General features: G+C 41.3%; 1 protein-coding gene across 1 annotated transcript in view; it reads right to left on the reverse strand.

Annotated features, from left to right (window-relative positions):
• Nucleotides 1-23397, reverse strand: part of rsrc1 (arginine/serine-rich coiled-coil 1) — a 131293-nt gene that overhangs the window by 68798 nt on the left and 39098 nt on the right. Inside the window, exons 5-6 of the mRNA XM_083886059.1 lie at nt 21730-21766; nt 10036-10087 (exon numbers count right to left, since the gene is read on the reverse strand). Coding sequence (XP_083742185.1) covers nt 10036-10087; nt 21730-21766 — 89 coding nt within the window. The remainder of the gene's footprint in view (nt 1-10035; nt 10088-21729; nt 21767-23397) is intronic.

Raw genomic sequence — 23397 nt, forward strand, 5'->3', positions numbered from 1 at the left:
TACTGTATGAAACATTTGAAATTGTAAATGCTCCCCCCACAAGCAAAATCTAAATATATATATACACTACGGTTTGGGGTCACTTATAAATGTCCTTATTTTTGAAGAAAAAACACTTTTATCAATCAAAATAACATTAAATGAATCAGAAATACACTCTATACATTGTTAATATGGTAAACGACTATTCTAGCTGCAAATGTCTGGTTTTTAATGGAATATGTACATAGGTGTATAGAGGCCCATTTCCAGCAACCATCTCTCCAGTGTTCTAATGGTATGGCATTGTGTTTAATAATCCTGTTAGAAGGCTATTGGATGATTAGAAAACCCTTGAAAACATCATTATTTCTTATCTTGTCAATGTCATGACTATATTTTCTATTCATTGTGCAACTGTTTTGATGTATAAAAGTGTGACTTTTAATGAAAAACACAAAAAAATTGTAAAGGTGACCCCAAACTTTTGAACGGTAGTGTATAAGACTTCCAATACCAAGTGTCAGTACCAGTGACAATTCAAGCATGTCCTATAAGTTCTTACAACAACACATTTGTAATCCATTTATATCAGCTTATAAAAAAATCTGTGTTTATTAATGATCAGTGTCACAAGCGCTGGATTACGTCGACTCCCGTTGGGTTATATGAAACAATAAAACACGAGGCCAAGTTCTGAACCGAGGAGCTCCTCACATGTAAGGTCCCTCTGAATTCCTACATTAATGGATATTCACTGAGACTAACAGTCATGATTAACAACCATGACCACAGTATTAGGGGAAAATGTGATTGCATTTTGTCATAATTGTGCAGCCGTGGCCTTAACATGAAGAATAGTGTGTCAGAGGGCAGAAATTATTACAACTCACGAAGGCAGGAATGCACAGGTCTACACTTTGCTGCAATCCATTTATGTCTATTCCAGGGCCAATTGGACAGCTACATCCATTAAAGCCTTGCACAAACATTTACAAATACACAAAGTTAAAGAGGTGCGCTTCCAACACTTAAAGCCACATGATGTAACAGGACGTCTTCCGCGTCTTTCTCTTGAGGTACACGCAGCATGAAAACCCTTCTACAGCACGAGCACCAACAGTACATGGTGAGAATTCAATAATTACTCTTACCTTCTCATCTCTCTCTTACTCTACATTCTTTGCATTCACTGTCCTCCCCCACTTCTTCCTACACCTCCCAAAAACCCCTGAACGAATGCCAGCGGTCCATGGTAATTAAATTACTTAGCAAAGTTTACTTAACAGTAAATGGTTAGCAAAATTTAAGGTGATTGCAAATTTGCTTTCATTTCACTTCAATGGCTGCCCTGTTTAAGGCTGGTCTGCAAATAATTAGCACATACATTTGCATCAAAATCGTTTATACCATATGTTGCGAAATTATGGCAAGCAGCAAATTAAAAATATTCTTTTTCTGTTATGGAAATGTCTACATGTGGAGAGGAGGAGAGCGAGGGAAAGGAACAGACACAGAGGGAGGGAGGGAGGGAGGGAGGAGGGAAAGATATCACCATGTGTCTCAAAACACCAACAAGGGGGAGCGAGGAGGAGGGAGGGCACAGATATGATTCAGTTTGGACTTGAACATACTCATAATGGTCTTTTTAAAGAGCTCGCCAGATGCTGTTTGAAATCTGCCCACAGAAGAAAAACAAAGCCTTCTCCATCTCTCACTCTGCCTGTCTTTCTCACACACACATACACAGAGCCAGGGAATTTCCTCTAAGTGGCTGACATCCTCTCTCTAATATGGTATATATTGTTCCCCCGAAGCGAGGCAAAGAAATTCTACACTAATTTGATGAGTACCTTTAGACCCAAGTTCTCCAATATTGCCAAAACAACATATCGATTCACTGTTTAGTCAATGAAATGCGAAAATACAATGGAAAACGCCGAACAAGATGTCATGTCTGTCAAAAACAAACATATATTCAAATTATAATGTTACAAAAAAAGGAGTAAATACTAATTTGTAAGAAGTTTTACAGAAAGAGTCAAACTTTAGGATTCTTGCTTTTAAAATGATTATTGGACAAAATAATGTCCAATAGATTTTGATTATTTAATAATCCAAATCTTTAAAGCCAAGGAAGCATAAAACACGCCTCATTCATGACCAGAGGACGTACTACGGGGGTCCAAAATATTGCTTTCTGAAGGACCAGGGTTTCAGTTTAACCACATGGCATTCAAGCAATTTTGTTTTTGCAATAAAAAGGTAAAAGATGCAACATCATTTTCAAACTAAAGGCAGTCAAATACAATAAAATTCATCACGTACGCACTGTTTAAACTACACCACTAAGCTGTTAGATACAGAATCACATCCGTCCATCGTTCAAGCTGACACCAATGACTTTAAGAGCGCGTTTCCTCAAGTTAAGTTTCAAGGTAGAGGTTGAAGATGATGTACTGAAGAATGCTGCTGTACTCTTCAGCTTTTTTAACTCTAATTGCATTGTTAAATATAGAACATCAATCCTAATTGTGACATGAAGCTAAAGCACTAGAAGGCGGGAGGATGATGGGGTGAGGAAGAGAAGAAGAAGAAGCAAGATAGGGGGTGGAGGGGGGTTGTTAATCTCAAGCCCGACTACAGCGAAGGAAAAACAGGGCGTAGCAGGACTGTGTGTTTATTATACTCATAAAGCAAACCAAAAATCAATCGCACATAAACCTAAAATCAATGCAGTCCTTATGTCACTCAGGCCGTCCCACCACTGACAGTCACCTTTGAACTGAAAGACTCACTTCTTACCGAGATTAAATAAAAAAAATGTGGTTGCAGGGACAATGGAGCACTGGTTTTTGAAAATATGTTTCTTTAACGTCACATTTAAAGCACTAAAATACTTCTTTTTCAGAGGGTCAGACGAACAAGTTGACACAAAGGGCTCGTTCTATGAAGATGTGGCTCTCGACACATCCATCCATCTCTCCTTTCATCCATCCATCCAGTGTCAATCTGCCACTAAGTGGGCAGTGGCAGGAGCTGATTGACTAAAGCTTATTCAGGTATTTGGACCGTGTGTTACTGCGGGCCCTGCTCTGCCTCTCTCTCTCTCTCTCTCTGCAAGACATAATTACAACTGTTGACTGGAACAGTGAGGTAATGGCACATAAATCCAGCTGATCAATGGTTACAGAGACTAAATTACAGGACACCCCTCTGTGCCATTATCCTGCCGAAGAACAACAAGAGACGCATTCCAACACAGATGCAAAGGGGGTTTTCTCTGCTGCACTTGGGTTATTGTTATGTTTATGTTAATACGGCGGAAGGTATATCAATTCAAACAAACAAGGAAGCCAACGCGAGTATGCCACTAAATCTCAGCCATGTATCCAGCATCTTGGCTGTGAAGTGGTTGGATTTTTAAACTTCTTTATAGAGAACAAGCTGTTGTTACAATTAAACCATTTCGAGCCAATTTATTCTGCCCAAGTTGATCTTAGACCAAGCCTTTTACCCTTCTGTTACCGCAGACAGGATTTGGCATGCGTACTTCTCATTACCGTAACTGCTAGAGCGTTTGTGATATCTAAGATTGACACAGCAGCCCCCGTGATCCTCATGTGGAAGACTAAAGCAGTAGAAGATGGATGGATGGATACCAGAAAGCAGATAAATTGAGCTATGTGTCTTGAGGTGGCCCTCAAGACTTCCACAGAAGATTCACCTGCGTATCACACGTTTGTGATATCAGCGTCTCAGTACTGTATTTCTAAACGGTTGAATAACTGCCAGATATCGAAAGTGAAAGTTCTCCTGGAAAGGTTCCAGGTAGAACGTTTTATAAAGGTTCCAGCTGGAACTCTTAATGTTACCAAGAACCCTCTTAAAAGCCCTTATACAGGAAAGGGGTTCCAAAGTGTTCTCTGGATGAAAATGGTTCTTACTGGAACCATTAGTGTTACCAAGAACCCTTGAAAAACAAATGGTTCCAGGTAGAACCTCAGCCCTTGTAGAAGAACACTTTTGGAACCCTCATTTCTAAGAGTGTACCACCTTTTGGCCCAGATCTTATCGACAGAAATAACCCTCACTTCAATTCAACCTGCTCACAGTAAAGGAGTGACGTGCTTCCGCTGTCATGCCACAAGTACACATTTAGCAAAGGGAACAGGTAGTTACAGGACATTACTGGGTAATTCCCTTGAGAAAATCCCCTTTGTAGATGAAGGCCACTGCTGACATGGTGTTTGTGACAATCACCCGAGCCACGTCAAAAAAAGTGGTGCTACAACCAGACTGATGGATCATGTGAGAGAAGTTTGATTCACTACCTGCAAAAGTCCTGCACTGCATTCCAGTGCTGACTGTCAAATGTTAGGGAGATGACAGTAAAAGTACAAAATTATGAGAATGAAAGGAAATAAATAAATGCATTAATTGTGAAACTTGTGTGTCGACAGTCCAGGAAAACAATGCGAGTGATTTGGGCCTTGTATAGAACTAGGGTCTTGTCTGCTGTCCCATTCATATGTTATCCTGGCAGAACAAAGGGCGGCAGCCGCCTAAATGTGGCACATTAGCTCTTTAATTCCAGAGGGGGTAAGGTGACACCCTCCATGTATGTGGTCTGTTCAGCACACATCTGTCAGGGCCTAAGGGGATGTGCTATGGCGATGGGAGGGGCTACGGGTATTGGAAGCACAAGGAAGACGGGAGAAAAGAAGCAGTGAGCGCCGCCGAGAGAAAGGGTTTGTTTCGTATGTGTGTCTTCGGAAACCCCTGCTGCGACAGAGAAGCCTAATACCCCTTATTTACTGTGGAAGAATTAGTCTTAGCATGATGCTGCTAAGCCTGGCCGGTCACAGTCCGCTCTGCCTCTTTATGTCTGTCACTCAAACACACAGCAACTATAAATATACAGAAAAAAAAACATGCACCTTAACAAACTGGAATGAAATAAATCATTATAAATAATGATAAATGTGTGGGTGGGCCAGCAGTTAGCAAACTATTCTGGAGCTGCAGGGCTCTTTTTTTGCCAACTTTGAAGATATTTGACTTCAAGATCAAAGGTTCAAGGAGAAAAAAGTTTTTATACCTCCTGGTATTTACATCTAGATGCATTGTACTAATTTGAACAAAGCAACTTTGGTATCAGAAGATGAGCAAAATCAAGGAACAGACAGTGTTAAAGCTGAATGCATTCACTCAACTACAGAAAGTACTAAGGGAGTGCAAACTGTCACCAAGGCAGCTCAATTTCCTTCTCAGTACACTTACTTATTATGCAAGGTTAACAAATTGTTGTGTTTTTTTTAAATCCTGAAATCTGATCGCCAGTAAAAATCTAATGATTTCTTCCTTGGGCTAAAACCTACATCCTCAGCAAATTTAATCCACACAATATGCTGCAAAACAACTTCCTTGGCGAAGGTAATCAGATTGGGTTGAATAAATCTTTCTTTGCAATAATTGCATCAAGCTTTAGTTACAAAGCAGAATCCAGATAACTGCTCACATAACAAATAAAGTAAACCTTCCTTCATACTCAAGCCAGTTGTTAATAATGGCAAATGGACAGGAAAACTTCATTCACACCAGTGGGCACCTGCCAAGTTCAAGCCTCTGATGAGATCTTAAGGACTGTTTGTTTTTGCTGCTGTCAAAGGTTCAAATGGGGAGAAGACGGTTTTGATGACCCTTGGCCCTACGGTCCTTGGTGGGTGTTCTGCAAACACTCCCTATTGATGTGTGGATAAGGAGAGGCCCACTGCCGTGCACAGCACTCATGCTCATTTGAGTGGAAATGGACACCGCTATGAAAGGAGCCAAGAACGAAGCAAGTGGCTGAAAAGAAAAAGAGCATTACACCCGTATTAGGGTGGCATTGGTTGTGATGTGTGTGTGTGTGTGTGTGCGAGTATGTATAATTCATTAAATAACAGTTATTTTTCTTTGTGCGAGCGCTTGTGAGTGTCAAAGTAGGAGGATTGCTACAGTACGTTTGTATATTTGTGACAGATCTGAGTAACGAGTGTGTGACAGAAGACAACAATAATGTTATGAAATAACAACATGCTAAGTGGCAAACGGTTAAAGATGTCTGACTGGCTGTAGGTGCTGACTTTCAAGTTTAGAAGACGGCAGAACCAAACACACGGCTGCTTTTTTATCATAAAATACAATAAACAACAACAACAAAATACAGCCAAGTATGAACCAATCTGGCCACTGCATTATGAGGGAAGGTAAACTGAGCACAAATGAGAACACATTTTTTTTAATCCTTTGTCATGGACAGTCGACACTTTTGAAAGTCAAATTATTTTGTATATGTATATTAATATTGTGATTAATATTTGATCACAATTGTGTGAGGAATATCTGCATTTAAAAAGTATACATATCATTCATACATCTTCATCAATAACCATAATAACCCTTATAAAGCCACACATATATGTATCATTTATTTGATTATGTATAAACATGAAAGGGGCTGCCTCTCCTTAAAAAGCACCTCTTTTACTTTGCTTTTAATACAGTGAAAGATGCTGCTTTTATGCATTTTTCTTATAGTTGTTTATACTTTTTATGCCTTTTATACGTGTGTTTACCTGTTTTATTATCTTTTATACTTTGGTCAGCGAAGTTGTTTTTAAAAGTGCTTTATAAATAAGCTTAGATGGGATTGGAAATATTGAAATTATTTTATTATTGATGAAATTAATCTGTAATCTCTTGGAAATATGGCCTGTAGTTTGCCACCGTGTGTGTGTGTGTGTGTGTATGTGTTTAATATGTAGGCCAGGCAGGAAGTGACCCATAAACATATCCATCCAACTCTTTCATTGGGGGCCAGTGGTACACTCCTCCTCAACTCACTCCCCACACACACACACACACACACACACACACACACACACACACACACACACACACACACACACACACACACACACACACACACACACACACACACACACACACACACACACACACACACACACACACACACACACACACACACACACACACACACACACACACACACACACACACACACACACACACACACACACACACACACACACACACACACACACACACACACACACACACACACACACACACACACACACACACACACACACACACACACACACACACACACACACACACACACACACACACACACACACACACACACACACACACACACACACACACACACACACACACACACACACACACACACACACACACACACACACACACACACACACACACACACACACACACACACACACACACACACACACACACACACACACACACACACACACAAAGCCCCCAGTGAGCACTAAGCAGGCCAGCGGGCCAGCCGAGGGGGCTCATTACAGGTCCACAGAGCCCCCCAACACAAAAGCCTGAGCCGCTTTAGCCATGGGATGATCTGCTCTCTACTGACTAGAGAGAGTCCATAGACGGACAAAAGGAGCGAGAGAGGGAGGGGATGGGAGAGAAAGAGGTAGAGGAGAGCAGAGGAGAGAAGAGGAGAGCCGCGGGCTTCAAGGATGTCAGGAGACCCCGAGAGAGAAAGCCTGGCGGGCGCTCAGAGAGGAACGCGGGGAAAAGAGGAGGAGGAGGAGGAGGAGGCTTAAGCTCCACGGCTACGTCAGGACATTAACATTCACACAACCTCCCAACATCTGCTGCTTCCTTCTCGCTCCCCTCCATCCCTCCCTCTCTCTCTCTCTCCATCCCTATCTTACGCTGTCCGCTAACAACCCTGGAACAAAGACAGTGTAGTGATTGGACAGATACACAGAGAGGGACAAGAGAAAAGAAATTGCGAAATAATGAGTGAGACAGATGAAATGAGAGGATTTGGTGGCGAGGGACTTCACTACCGCAGGGTCAGAGATATCCTAAAATATTTGTAATTATTCAACCATGATTCAAATTAGTGAAGCGCTCAATGATTACTCATTAATCAGAGGAACACAACAGCAAAAAAAAAAAAAAGTTCCAACCATACACGGCTGTGTGTTGTATTTCACTGAGGGGCATTATTAGTGATATGATCACAGACACCTAAAGGCCTGATAGACGCAGACCTGGGCTTTCTGCTGGAGACAATCTTTGACTGAGCCATAAACCTGTTCTTTTGGAAGCCTCCAGGAAAACCAGAGGAAAACCAGAGACATGTTGTCCAACACATTAAACCTTCTCCTCTGGCTCTGCCTCTGGCTCTGGTCCTGGGTGTGCAACAGTCTGGCCGGCTGCACTCAAAGCCACATGCTGAATTTTATGATGCCTCACCACTATTTAGTGCAAAATTTGACTTCAGGTGGCAGGGCAAGGCGTGTATACGTATGAACGTATGAAAACATATTTAAGGGAAAAGAAAACTTTGTTCAAGACCTATTTAATTCAAAAATATGATATGCTATGGAAAATGTGCTTTGCGACGTTTAAATCAGTGAAATTACAGCACAGGCTGTTTGTTGGCCTTGAGTAAGACTGAACGAGTCTTATGAGGTAAGCGTGTATCTGCGGGGTGGGTTATAGATGATGTATAGATGCCTGGTTCTTTCATATATTTCCTGTGGTGAAATTAGAACCCGGTTCTAAAGTGCTGGGCCGTGTGCATGTGTGTGTGTGTGCATGACTGTAAACATGAAGACATCTTTCTTCACAGTCAATCTCTGCCTGTCACATCTGGCTCGCAACTCTACCCCTCGAATACACACTGGAATATATACACCACGTGCATGTTGACATCTATGACTTATGTACTGGGAGGAGTGTTTGAAATTAAGCTGCAGTGAATATGAGCCCAGAAGCACTCAAAGCTATGTGTGTGTGTGTGTGTGTGTGTGAGGGCTGCTTAGATTATGTGTAGGAAAACAACCCAAAAAAAAAACCCATCCAAGTCCATAAAGATGTAAACATGTATATGTACTAATAAGCAACGTTTAAAAAAAGGTAAATTTGTTGTAAATCTTCAAATATCATAGAATAATAGTTATATATTCAGCAAGTATTATATGATTCTCCGTATCCTCTGTTAGGTCTATACCTCATTTATGAAAGATGAACTCTGTGATGCTGTGGTAAAACTTTCTGCAAAAGTGAATGTCTCAAATCTCAGTGTCTTTATGCACTTTGATACAACTTTAGTTGAAGTAGCCCTTAAAGGTCCCATATTATGCTAAATAATTTTTTAAAAATCATTTTAATCCTTATATTTGGGACTCTGGAGGCCCTATCAGTCAGCAAAGTGTAAAAAAAGGTTGACTCAATCATGTTTTTGTGGTCCTCCTCAGTCTAAGTACAGGAGATCAAACACACAATGTTGACTTCCATTGATGTCCTGCGTCGCTAGAGTGCTGGTGAGGGCAACGGTATCCGAAAACCGAAAAAAGTCTGTGAAAAGTTCTATTCTTGGCTCCACAGTGCAGCACAGAGTTCTACACAAACTTCCAGCCTCAGAGGATTTATCTGTCCAGTGGATACATGTTATATATGACGGCAATGTGCCTGCTAGAGCCTGCAAATGATCACTTTTCCAAATGCTAACTGCTGTTAGCTCCCAGTAGCTGATGTCATTTCCTGTCCCTTAAGTTCCGTTTTACTTTTTTTTAAGGTGGACCTAAAGAGATACTACTAAACAGAGCGTTCTGAACAGGGCTGTTTTGGGAGGGTGATTGAACTGCTGTGGTGCTTCATCCTTATGGTATTTTGACCAAAGCATGTCACAGACATGTTCATTAGGACACCAGGGAACTAGGTTAACTTGGAGAAATAGGGTATAATATGACCACTTTAACTTTGAATATAATAATAATTATAACACAATTTAAATGATGAAAATTGTTGAAAGCAAAATGAAAATAAGTGGTGTATTGACTTCCTTTGAGACATGACAGTGCGGCAGACTATACATGGAGTCTTACATCACCCAAAAGTTACCAGTGGCCCCAACAAGGAAGTGAGTGACTCTTGTTCTGAATCACACTAGAGAAACTAAACTCATCATTCACTTACCTGCAGCCTGAAGAACCATATGCATCCGAACTTTAGCCTGCTCTGCTGGAGTCTGCAGGGGACAGATAGACAAAGAGATAAGAAAATATTCGTAAACGATAATGCAGTTTCTTATTTGTCCTGGTCAGTGGACAGGGGGAAGTTAGAAAACAAAATATAGACCTGCTGGGGCACACAAATACTTGTCAATTTCCAAAACATTCCTCTTAAAAGGACTTGTTTACTCTTCTGTCTGAGATCACAAAGCACAGTTCATGACAGGACAAATAGCCAGCACTTAACTTTTAGTGTATTCTAACTCTTACACTGCTGCGCCCTTTAGGCGGAAATATATTTTACCCATGATAATCTTTAACAGCAATCATTAAAGCGAATGTTCTCTTAAACTGTCCTCATGGAGCACCGGGGGACAACTTTGCTGAGCTGCTCGTCTAGTGTCTGTAAAAACCCTGCTAGTGAGAAACAGAAAGCAACAACATCCCTGACACACCAGGGAGAATCACTGAGGAAGAGATGAAGAGAAATTTAAAGACAAAGGGAGACAGAGAGAGAGAGAGAAGAAGAAGAAGAAGAAGAAGAAGAGAGAAAACAAAAGCTGCTGTAACAAGTCTTTGGAGAGTTGGATAAGAGGGCACAGAGAGCACATTTTTACAAAGATCACAGCCAGAGACTCAACATATTCCCCTTCCCATCATGTGTGTGTGTGTGTGTGTTATGTGTGTGCATCAGCAATGCTTAGCGGGCATCATCAGGGGGGAGAGCCTTGTGCTTTGACAGCTGTATTGGGAGGAGCAGCCCTTTTTTTCTGACATGCCCTCAAAAGGGCCTTGCTGTAATTCCAATATCACTGCTATTAGATTTGAGGGTCTTAATTGTCAAGGAAGAATGATGGCTACAACAGGGCGTGGAGCTATAAAAGGCGAGAGTACATTGCAGATTGCTGTCTGAGGTGTTTTCTTTTTTTTCTTCCTTTCCTTGCCGATGCTGTGGCACAGCGGCCCTCGTTACAATGCAGCGGCGGAGGCTGTGTGTAGGATTAGAGAGAAATTAAATGCTAATGGGGATGGGATCTGAATCCGCTGCCTAGGAGCATCATTTAGACAACAGGGCCGAGGCGTCGCTGACAGGCAGCGCTTCCTCCCACCATTCCTTCGCACGACTCCCCCCCACCCCTCCCCAACCCCCGCCAAAAAATCTGATTTATCAAACTGTAAACTTGTCACTTTGTAAAAATGTCACTTTTCGATGGCAGTCAGGGAAATATAATGACCCCCTTTAATGTAGCGGTGTCAGGGTGCTGTATCCTAGATGGAACGCACATCAAGGCACTGCGCAGACACAGCCTGACACACACTTAATGCAACATGGGTGTGCTTGTGTGTGGGCTCACACACACACACATTAATGTGTATATGTGCGTGTGTGTGCGTCCCCTGCAGCAGGTGACACAGTGGATCACACTTACACTGGCTCTCAATGCTCGACAGCTAAAATTACCAATCACTATTATGCTGGAGAAGGGGAAAAACACTTCACACATGCACACACACGCGTTTTTTTTTAATCTTTTGCTTTTTTGGCATTTTTGTCCTTACATGGGTTAAGGGATTACATGGTTTAAAAAAAAAATAAAAATAAACCTGAACCAAGTGAAATGATTTAGGACTTAGCCTGTTGAACAATTAGCATGAAACTGAAATCAGTCTTGGTATAGGCAGTCATTTTAAGCAATAACAAATCACAGCTTAACTAACCTGCGAGTGCTGCGCAATCATCTTAGTTACAGTTTATTACGACGCCCCCCTCAGTAATTACATTAGCATTTGTTTACATTGGCCTTGAGGCATGTGTAAGTCCATGCATCTTAAATACACACACGCAAACACACACACACACACAGCTCCCAGGTCTTTGAGGAGAATACTGCTGCTTTTAGGCTTTACTTGCTTTGAAGAATTAATATGTGATGTCATAGCAACACGTTTGTCACCTGCAGCAGGAGAAAACAGCTGACTTAACATCCGTGATCCGTGAGTAAAGTTTCAGTGAAGAATCTTGTATATTCTGACCTTTATAAGACTACAACCAATTTCATCAACAGTTAATCTGCAGATCATTTCAACTAACCAATCACTTTGTTTATAAAGTTTTTAAAAAAAAAACTACTATTAATGTTATGCATTAACTCGTAGTGACCAACAATCTAAAATCCAAATCTTCTGCGTTCACAGCATGTTTGATAGTTTTGTTGATAAATGAGCAAAAATAATTCCACTCTTAAAACTGTCAGTTCTATGTCAACATTGCTCCAAAGACTTACCATTACCGTTTCATTCCCTTTCAATAATAAGTAATTACGGATGCCAAAACTGATACATTTAATTACAAACAGCAGTAATGAAAAGGGTACTTAAAAGTCAGCCCACAATTAAGCAACCCCATAAACAAATGCACACAAGGCATTTCACGCTTGTCGTGTTTTTCGCTCTCTCTTCCTGATATACTGATGTATTTTTCACTCTAATTCACACGTGCACGGCTGCTTTCGCTGCGTGTAATTCATTAGTAAACAATAAAAAGGCGTTAATTGTGCTCCCCAGAGGCGGATCTGTGCTCCACCCCCCGCTGAGAGAGCGGCGCCCGCTGCATCTGATGTAGCTTCACCCCACAATGAGAACGGTGCCTTTTCGACACACACAAACAAACGTGATTGTGTGCGTGTGTAACTGTGTATGTGTGTGTGTGAGAGGGGGTAATATGGAAAAAAAAAAATTCTTCAGAGCTTAGGAAATAAGATTGACAAGAAGAGAAAAAAACATAAAGCAAAAAACTTAAAAGATGAAAAACAGAAGATGACAAACAGGATGCACCATAGAGAGAGAGATAGAGATGTTATTGTTTGTTTGTTTAGTCATTTAAAAAGTAAATGCACTGTGTTTATTATATACTGTGACTCACTGTGAATCACTTTGCCTCAGTTAAACTGAACTGAAAATATGTTGTTATGAAAAAACCCTCACAAGCCTGACACCTGGACATCCGCTGTCAACATGTGACCAGCACTTCAGCTGCAGCATACAAACACATCACATGTTGCCCCCTGTCGGAATATCAGGCAATGAGTAACTGAAGCTTTATGTATCCACACTCGCTCACGAACACGAAAACAGTTGATACCAACAGCCACCCTTTTTATGAAATACGACCAGTCATGCAAGCACTCTCTCTATCACCAAGTGTAAAATAACCCTCTCTCCTTTTTCAAGTAGCTGCCAAAAGACTCTTACTATTAGCGGGCTATTAATGCCGAGCACTGAAACCGACACCCGCTTGACTCGGGCTAACTCTCACCCTAAATGTGACAGGAAGCAAAGTGCGCTTGCAGTCGCCACAGTGACGACAGACACACAGCGACGTGCTCGGCTGAGCCTAAGTGCCCAGCGTCCGACCCATTAGTCAAAAATAAACACATCCTATTAGACAAATAAATAACCCTCACTCCACTCAGTTAAAACAATGCCACACTGCCTTATAATGAGGCGCTGCACGCAGCACATTTTGGTCTATTTGTAGTCATGCTCTGCACCAAAGGACCGTTATTATCATTATTATTGGGCCTGAGGCCGAGCAGACAAAGCAAAGTATGGTGGGCTGACGGATGAATAAATGCCTGTTAGTGCAGAGACGGAAAAGTCGAACAAAGGTCAGTCAGGCCATCTCTGGACAAGCTGTGGTCAGATGGTCAGACCTGTGTCTCTCTGAAGAGTTTGATGAAGTCAGTCAGTGTGATGGAGAGGGGGAAAACAGAAAACAGGGTATCTGCAGGTTTCAGCAAGTCAAATTTAAGACTTTTAAGACCTTTTTAATGTGACCTAGAATTACATTTAAGATCGAAAACAATATAAATATAGGCGATAGTTGGGGGATCCCGCTGTATTACAACCCAAGCATATCCTTCTCGAAGTCCCGCAAGAAAAAGAAAAAAAATATAGTGCTGGGCACGTTAATATGCATCAACGTTAATGCATGACGCGTTTCCATGACGACTGACCTGAAAAAAAAAAAACATGTGCGACGTCATGTGCGACGTCATGTTTACGCGATTAAACGGATTGTTAAAATGAGTCTCTAAAGTAACGCTAAAAACAGAGGCACTCATATTTGTAGCACTGCTCTTTTCGTTTAATAAACAGACCGCTCCAGTTTGACTGTAGGTGCGCTAACGGCGCTAAACGAGCTAATGCAGCTAACGGAGCTAACTGGTAAACGGTGCCTGTGACGTAAACATGGCGTCACGCGCGTCTATTTCCAGTCAGTCGTCATGGAAACGCGTCATGCGTTGACCTAGTGCCCAGCACTAAAAAAAATATATCACATTTAATAGTCCTGCCCTGACATATTTTAGACCTAGAAACATTGTCAATGAATTTAAGACATTTTAAGTCTTTTAAAGACGCGCGGACACCCTGTAAAACTCATTTAGACTAACTATTAAAGAGCAACACGCGCATACATTTCTGTGCTTTACTTTTGGTCATCTTATCCTTACATGATCTGTTTGTATCTGCAGTATATTTGATATAATCACAGTATCTATACTCTCTGTGGGACACGTGAGAAATGAACATAAACTGGGACAATTGTTCTTGATGATTAGTTGATCTGTGGAAAACGGCATCTCGAGTCAACAGAACCACTCGATAAGTTTTAAGAGATAAAACACTGATTTAAGACCTCATTATAAACCTGCACTCATTTATCCTAAGAACATATGATTAAATAAATAATAGCTGTGTAACCAAGTCTATTTATGAAGATAATAACCATTAATCTGTATCTGTTCACATTACTTTATAACCTCTAAGCACATCCGTTTTTTTGTGTCTCATTAATGAAATATCCCAATCACTATTATTACAGTCACTTAAAGTCTCAATGCCCTTAATACTGAAATGAGACACATTTCTTAAATATTACTCCGGGGGGAAACAGTTGATGCATGTTTGGGCGTTCGAGGAACAAATAAAAATCCTGACAGACTGGTGCATTCATCTCTTCCTCTATCCATAAGTCTATGCCCTCGCTCTTTGTCAAGCAAATTTGGCATTTTTATGAAAACGGCCATCTGACTAATGTCCCTATCAATTCTAAAACAGGTGTTTCTTGGACTGCTGTCACATGTTTGCACATTTTTGTCCTGCTTCCCATGTTTGACCGGAGAGGAAATAATTCAAAAAACACTCGTTTGATGATCTCAAAGAATATCAATGACCTCATCGGTCCAACGACTACGACATAAATCTTAACTGCGCTACTGTATTATGTGTCAATAAACAGTTTCAATATATACACAAATATAAACACACACACACACACACACACACACACACCTCGGGAAAAAGTCTCTCCACGCTGGAGTTGAAATGCTCAATATTCATCTCATTATATTTTTAAAGTCTTCATCTGTTTCCATTTTCTTTTATTTGTTGCATTTCACTCAGGCTTCCTCTGCATCTCCTCCTCTGGCTCCCCTCCCCTCGGGCCCCGCCTCCTCCCAAACAAACACACACATATATACTGTATATCCCATACCCAAAAAAAGACAGGGGGAAAATAGAGCTCCTAGAAAATGCAATATTTCCGTTTTTAATATCGAAGTCTATAAGATCAGGGCAGAGATGGGTTCCATGGCAATATGTTTATTTATATATTTTATAAGGAGGGAGAAGAAATCTGCCTATCAGTGTATGTATTTGGGGGGCCTGGGCCACCGCATCCGAGCTCATCTTATATGAAAAATAATGTTGTGTATGGCTATACTTTTATATATAATGGCAATATGGGATCAGGGCTCTTTTACAATGTGCCATACTTCAGGCTAGGGCTAACAGCATTTTATGGCCCGCCAGCAGTTCATCTTCATGTCTGAGGCAGGCAGGAGCACTGCATAATAATGTCGTTTCCTGCCCCCAAATGCTATTTCACAGGCCGGGGCTCATTTCTCAAACTTCACCACTTTTACAATTTCCCAAACTTTTATTCCCGTCATTATTACCAACAAGATTTCATTACGTATTTAGAATGTAAACAAGTCTGAGTAATGACACTCCCCCCGTCTCCCTGGAATCATTCCCGCTGATGGCTCTGCTGCTGCTGCTGCTGCTATCTCGGGCGCACGTATTCATACACACACACACACACACGAGTACAAACGCACAGATGAAGACGCACACACAAACACACAAAAACACGTGCACTGCAGTTTGCCCACAAACACTCGCGTTAACTGCCCCAGTCGAGATACACCTCAAAAGGCAGTAATTTACTACTCCATGTGCATATGTGTGCGCGTGGGTGCGTATGCATGTATGTGTCTCTGATAAAGGGGGATGTGGTGGTGGGGAGTGAATGGGGGGGGGGGGGGGGAGGGAGAGAGTTTTATACTCAACTCACATAAATCATGTAGAAGAAAAATGAGCAAATGTGCAGGCTAACTCATCTTCTCCCCATCCTGAGAAAATGAAATTCACTGGAATACCTATCAAAACTGCAATCATCCAGAGATAATATCTTCTTTGGTCTATCTGCACTTTCCGATTTAATTTCCTCCATGCCCTTGACATCCAGCGATACCATTAAGATGAAGCACATACAGTAAGGGAGTAGTTCTCACGTTTTGATATATGAGATCTCCGTGCTTAATGTAATATCATCATTTGAAAATTAATGCAATCTTTCTTTTGTTTGGGGGGTGTTTCTTTTTTTGGGGGGGGGGGGGGGGGAATCACTGAGCCACGGCGAGACAGTGATGGGGATAAATATAAAAAGAGAGATATGCAAGAAAGGGGAGATATTTTGTATTTTGTGAAGCTAACCACCTACCCCCCCACACCTCCCTCCCCCCCCCTTCACCCCCTGCCAGAATGACATGCAATTACTTCTGGGCCTGCCCCATGTCAGAGGTCACTCAAATTACTCCACCATTTAGCCGTGCTGTCGAGATTAGAGAGACGGAGAAAGAGACCCCCTTCCCTCCACCTATGCCTGCACACACACACACACACACACACCCCCAACGCTACATCAAATATCATGAAATCATGAGTGTAATAAGCATGGAAATCTGTTTGCTGATTATCACCCCCCCCCCTGTTCGTTATCCGTCCAGAATCTGTCCTTTCTCCGGCTATTTACACCTCTTTATCCTTGACGATCATATTAGAGAGGAAAGGAATACAAAGAAAGAGAAATAACCTCATAAAGTGTTTGACGAATCTATTACAGTTTGACAACTGAGAGAAAGAAAGAAACAATAAATAAAAGGAACAATAATTTCTCTGTGCTGTGAACTCTACCCTCAACTTCTTGTCTTCACTCACAGTCATCTCACTGCCATATTCAGTAACGTCGGGTTTGTCCCGACTACAGCTGTTGGTCCACGTCTGTCAAAGTCTTGGCCTCAGTAAACTCTTCACCTCTCCGAGGGACACTCAGAGGACATCAGGCGTCCCTGAAGTGAGGCGTCTGGCATCGACAACAGCAACAGCAGAATTCCTTCTCTCTATCTCTATTTAACAAAAGACAAACTTCTAAGTAATGCACTTTAGAGACAATTTAAAAATAAACCGTTGACGCTACAATATTTCTTCAATAAAGTGCGAAGGAGAGGGCAGCTCCCCTGCTCACAGACACATTTTCTTATGTACTTTTGAAGGGGCTTGTGCAAACAATAACAAATACAGAAGAATACGAGTTGAATCATCTGTGGGAGTAAAGGAATGGGATTGTATTTATTTATAATGATCATTAAAACCACAGAATTGAGGGATGGTATTTTCTGAGGGTAAAGCAATGTCACTGGTTTCTTTATCAAAAATGTTAACTGTGTACCTGTGTAAAATGACATAAATCCACAACAAAGGAGGACTTTTAATCGATATACTTGACTCAAATCAACAAAGACCTGGCAATATGTATGTGAACCAAATATCTTGCGAGGCAGATGTTGGAAAGTATATATACGTGTAGTGTATATAACATATTTATAAAACCGCTGATTGGTCATTTATATTCCGCATGGAAAATAAAGTTGTTAAACTGAAAATGAAAGCAGAAATACTATATAGTCAACTTCCAATCGACTCATTGTTTTTGCAATAATTTGCCAAGCAAACTAAATTTTAAATAAAAATGTCCCGTTCAACTCTCACCCCTGTTCTTTCTTTACGCCTCTCTTCTTCTATCCTTTCCCTGGGCAGTGTGTGTGTGTGTGTGTGTGTGATGGAACGATGAGTACAGTTGCAGGTTGAGCCAATAATCCTGATGAGGCTGATTCTTCACGTATTGATTGAGCTGCTGGCTGCTTTCTTTCTTCTACTTCGCTCTAAGAAGCTGTGCATCTGGACTGATTGGCTGCTGTAGGCCACCTCTTTCACTTTAACTCCATTCCTCCCAGAGCGAGGAATCGTTCAATTCAAATAGTGGGGCATGTGTGTGTGTGTGTGTGTGTGTGTGTGAGCGTGCACGCATAAAACAACAGAGCACTGGGAGCAATTAACTTCAGTCTTTTTCTCTGCATTGCTACTGATCATGAGATTCAGTCAATCTGCTGAAATAGGAAAACAAAACAAACACGAACAATAAAACAACCCTCAGACCACATAAATCTTAATTGCCTGCCTAATTACTGCACCAGTCAATCATTCGAGCCGTTACCTAACAGCAGGAGGTAATGTTGATGTTCATTTCATGAAAAATCAAGCAGAATAATCTGAAGACAAGTTCAATCGTCACATCAGCATGATGATTTGGGAGATATTTCTGTTTGTTAGGAGTAAGTAACAGTGGAACACTTTCTGACAACTATTGCAATTGGTTGAAATTAATAGAAGCGAATCATCATTACTTTGGAAATAGAAAGTGAGTTCTTCATGGAGAGCAGGTGCAGGCTGGCAACACCAGTCTTAGAGCAGTTCATCAGCAGAGAGTCATAAATAACTGTTTAGAAATCTACAGAATTATACTGTATGTGAGGCAAAGAGGGAAGCAACATTTCCAACAGCCCTGCACCTCTACCTCAGAGGGGGATGAGCTCCATTATTTACACTCATCTGTCCCGAATCGTAATCAGAGTCTTGCGCTCCCCATGCAGGCAACGACTGGGGTGCAATCTCCCCATGAGCATAAACACACCCATAAATTCACTCGGTATTGTGGTATTTAAAATTCCCTGAGAAATATACTTTGTAGAAGAAAATGCACTGTTTAACATGTTTGTGTGTCTCTCCCCGTGTGTGTGTGTGTGTATAAGGTTTAGCTCCTGAGCTATCCTGATGAGTATAAAGACACAGCAGTAAATACGAATCAAACACAAAAATGCTATAATCTGTCCCTATAGGTCCACTTAGTGTAAAAACTACAAAAATAAAAGCGCACGCAAAACGGCTGCACTAACCCCCCGCTAAGAATCCTGACATTAACAATTTGTTTTGGTTTGTAGAAAACCTTACAAAGAACATCTGTGCAACAACATACAGATCCAGTTTTAATCTCGCTACAGCATCATTTCAATGAATTAGTATAAAATGAAAGCTCAAGTTGAATCAAGCCCCCAGCGTACAATAACTCGTGTACACCGTAAAGTTAGTTTGCATTCGTCCATTGGCCTTTGACAGGAAGACTCATCTCAACATCGCAACAGAAGCTAATGTAATGTTTGCCACAATATAACTGCCCATAAACATATTGATTAATGCCTTATATGTATGTGACCCTCTCCTGAATAATTCACAACACCTTTTATGGAGCACCACATCCATCACACCTCTATACCCACCTATAGACTTCTCTAAGCCCAAACTACAGCACTTAATGTTCTATCTATTTGACATTGGTCACTGAAATATATGAACTGTGCAGTGGAAATGACATAACTACCTTTTTGTTAGTTCCATAATCAGAATTTACCAGAGTTAACCTGCGTAAACAACCACTGTTTGTCTACCTGACATCACAAACTCTCAAACCACAGCTCAGTGCTTTAGATCAATTATTAATAGCTGTATTATAACGTTAATGTAACACATATAATATGCAATCCGCAAAACAGCAATGATGCAAAACAATAATCAACACACTGGGAAAAATTCAGTCCACGCACGCACAAGTTTTCCTTCAACTCGACGACATTCAATGATAACATTAAGGAATAATCCTGTGGTGAAGTGTGAGGTCAACTCTGATCTGCTGCTCGCTGAAGAGGAGAGAAGAGTTCAGTACGAGAGCTGCTTGAATTTCAGGGTCAGTCATTTGTGCGGCATATTCAGGGTCATTTGCGTAGCACAGAGTGGAGCGGTGGGGTCATTTGCGTAGAGGGTGCTGGGACCTGCAGTTTAGCATGCAGTGAGGCAAGGGAGGGTGGCCATGTGACATCCACAGAGAGCCAGGACCCTCACTGACCCCTGTCTATAATTCATCCCCTGGAATAGGAGGCACATCAAACCATGAGTTCATTCCCACCCAAAAGGAAAAAAAAGAACCTCTTCACATTGTTGCACGGAACTCTGACCCCGTATTAAAGCAAGTAGCAGGAGAAACGTTGACTATTAAATTTTTTAGGGCCGTCCCAGGAGAGAGAGTCTCCAGCAGGCCCTCAACTCATGGTTGAGAGAAGAGTTGAGGGAAGGCCCCATGCTGACAGGTAGAGGGGTCCAAGAGTTATGTGCGAGGCTACATTCAAACGTTTTCATTTAAAAACGGTGTTCTGGAATAAAAATGATGTCTGCACAGATGGCCATGGTTTTAGCTCAATTCAAGAAGTGTTCGACACTACCGTTCAAAAGTTTGGGGTCACTTAGAAATGTCCTTATTTTTGAGGGAAAAGCCCCTTTTTTTACAATGAATATAACATTAAATGAATCAGAAATACACTCTATACGTTGTTAATGTGGTAAACGACTATTCTAGCTGCAAACATCTGGTTTTTAATGAAATATATACATGGTGTATAGAGGCCCATTTCCAGTGTTCTAATGGTGCATTGTGTTTGCTAATCTCGTTAAAAGGCTATTGGATGATTACAAAACCCTTGAAAATGATGTTAGCACAGCTGAAAACAGTTTTGCTGGTACTTTGACGAAAGAAAAATTATTATTTTGAATAAAAATCATTATTTCTAATCTTGTCAATGTCTCGACTATATTTTATATTCATTTTGCAACTCTTTTGATGAATAAAAGTGCAACTTTTAATGGAAAACACAAACAAATTGTGCAGGTGATCCCAAACCTTTGAACGGTAGTGTATGTACACGTGCTGGGGTTCAAAGAGAATTACCAGCAAGAAATACCAATGGTGAAAAGTAGAGCAAAGATTAACAAAAAACAAAAAACAAACAATTGCTAAACAGAGTGGACAACCTGTGTAAAACTGGGGATGAGTGAAACACTGATAGAAATAGAAAAGTCAGAGCAGGCCCTGGGGGAGACGCAACCCTCCCCTCTATCCCTGTTCTCTCTGTTAGCTGTGAGTATTCAGCTCCAATTCCGGAGGTTACATTAGGAATGCAGATATCAAAGTGTGTGAGTGAGTGTGCATGTGTTTATATGCACATGTGTGTGTGTGTGTGTCTGTGTGTACATGTGGCGGACAAAAAGGGGGGGAGGGAGGGGGAGTGTAGAGTGGAATAGAACTTACCAGATGTTCTAATCTGCCTTTGATGTTCCCGGCATCCCTGCAACACAACAACACATTTCCCCCACTGTAAATAAAGAAGGGCCAACACAAGACGTCATTTAGGGAAAAAAAAAATAGAAAAAGACACACACACACGGAGAAGACACATGAGACAGAGGAACATATTTCTGTAGTACAGTCTGAATATTTTTAACACATTTACCTGGATTGTTACCTGTGGATAAATCTGACACTAAGGCTGCAATTAAACATGATTTCAATCTACTAGTTGTTTTAATCACTTAATGCATAGTTTCTGATGCCAGAACTGTTCTTACATAAAAAAAAAAATAGATTTAAATTTTTGAAACAATTTGACAACATTTAACCAAACAGTTGCAGATGAATGTTAAATGATTAACTGAATAACCATTGTGGCTCTAGCTATTTAGAGTACACTAAATTGAAATGGTGAAATCTTGATGACATCAAAAAGACTTTTTCTGATCAAAAGGGGGAAATAAAACACATAATAAGGAATGATGAGATTGTTAACCTTTCAGACCCATGCGCTGCGTGTGTTTGCATCAACACCACACAGCTAATATCGCCGCTACGCTGTCGACCGCCATAATATTAATTTCTGACAACAAAGAAAGAAGTGGGAGCTTATTATCCGTGAATTAATACGAAAATATGAGTATGTATGATTATCAGGGTAGAGACAGCAGAATGGTGAGCCGAGGAAGTGGAGGGGGAGGAGGAGGAAAGGGGAGGAGGAGGGGGGGGGGGAGCAGTCGGTTTTAAAAAGAGCAAATTGGCAGTAAATAATAGATGCAATTTTGGCACATTTAAAATTTGCAGCAGTGGAAATCAAAAGATCAAGAGAACACAAACAGCCCCCGTCCCCGGTCCCAGCACTCCCCCCCCCCCCCCCCCCCCCCCCCACTCCCCCCACTCCCCATCCAACTCTGGCCCCCATTACTGACAACTCCACCCTGGCCATGGCGTATCACTCTCTATGTGTGTGTGTGTGTGTTGAGAGGAAAGAAAGCTTATCGACAGGCAGTTGCTAATGCAGCCAGCAGCATCACAGTGTAAATCTACACCATCTCTAAAATTACATACTGTCTAATCCATCCCATCCTCCAGCCCCCCCCTCCTCCTCCTCCTCTATCCATCCATCAAGCCATGCCTAATGTGACCACAAAACTAAGCCATTGCCCTATAATTCAGATAATTTTATTTCACAACAACCGTTAGCAGGAGAAACATTACATAAAGAAGAAGAAGAAACAGTTCTAAAAGCGAAGAAGGATGTTTGCTTGTTTGTTCTGCGCTCCATCAGTGAGCCACGTGCAGACAAGTCAACCACTTAAGGCAAACTTCATCTAGCTGTAATTACATTACATTCTGACAAACACCCCGCCACATTCATTATACATGATGGGCGCCCGGCAACCAGACAGCAAGACATTTGTAACCGTGGTGACAGTGTGTGTAATCCGCTAATGAAGCGCAATTAGCGAGAAACAATCTAACACAGGGGAGACGCGGCGCGCACGATCCCTCCTACTCCTCCACTCTTTTCTCTTAGCTTTTCCTCTTCACCCCCGCGCTCCCCACCATAACCACCTTTTTTTTGTGTCTTTTCTTTTTGTGATTCGACCTTTATTAAGCTCTTCAGCT

The sequence above is a fragment of the Microchirus variegatus genome (assembly GCF_963457635.1).
Source record: "Microchirus variegatus genome assembly, chromosome: 3".
Lineage (NCBI taxonomy): Eukaryota > Metazoa > Chordata > Actinopteri > Pleuronectiformes > Soleidae > Microchirus > Microchirus variegatus.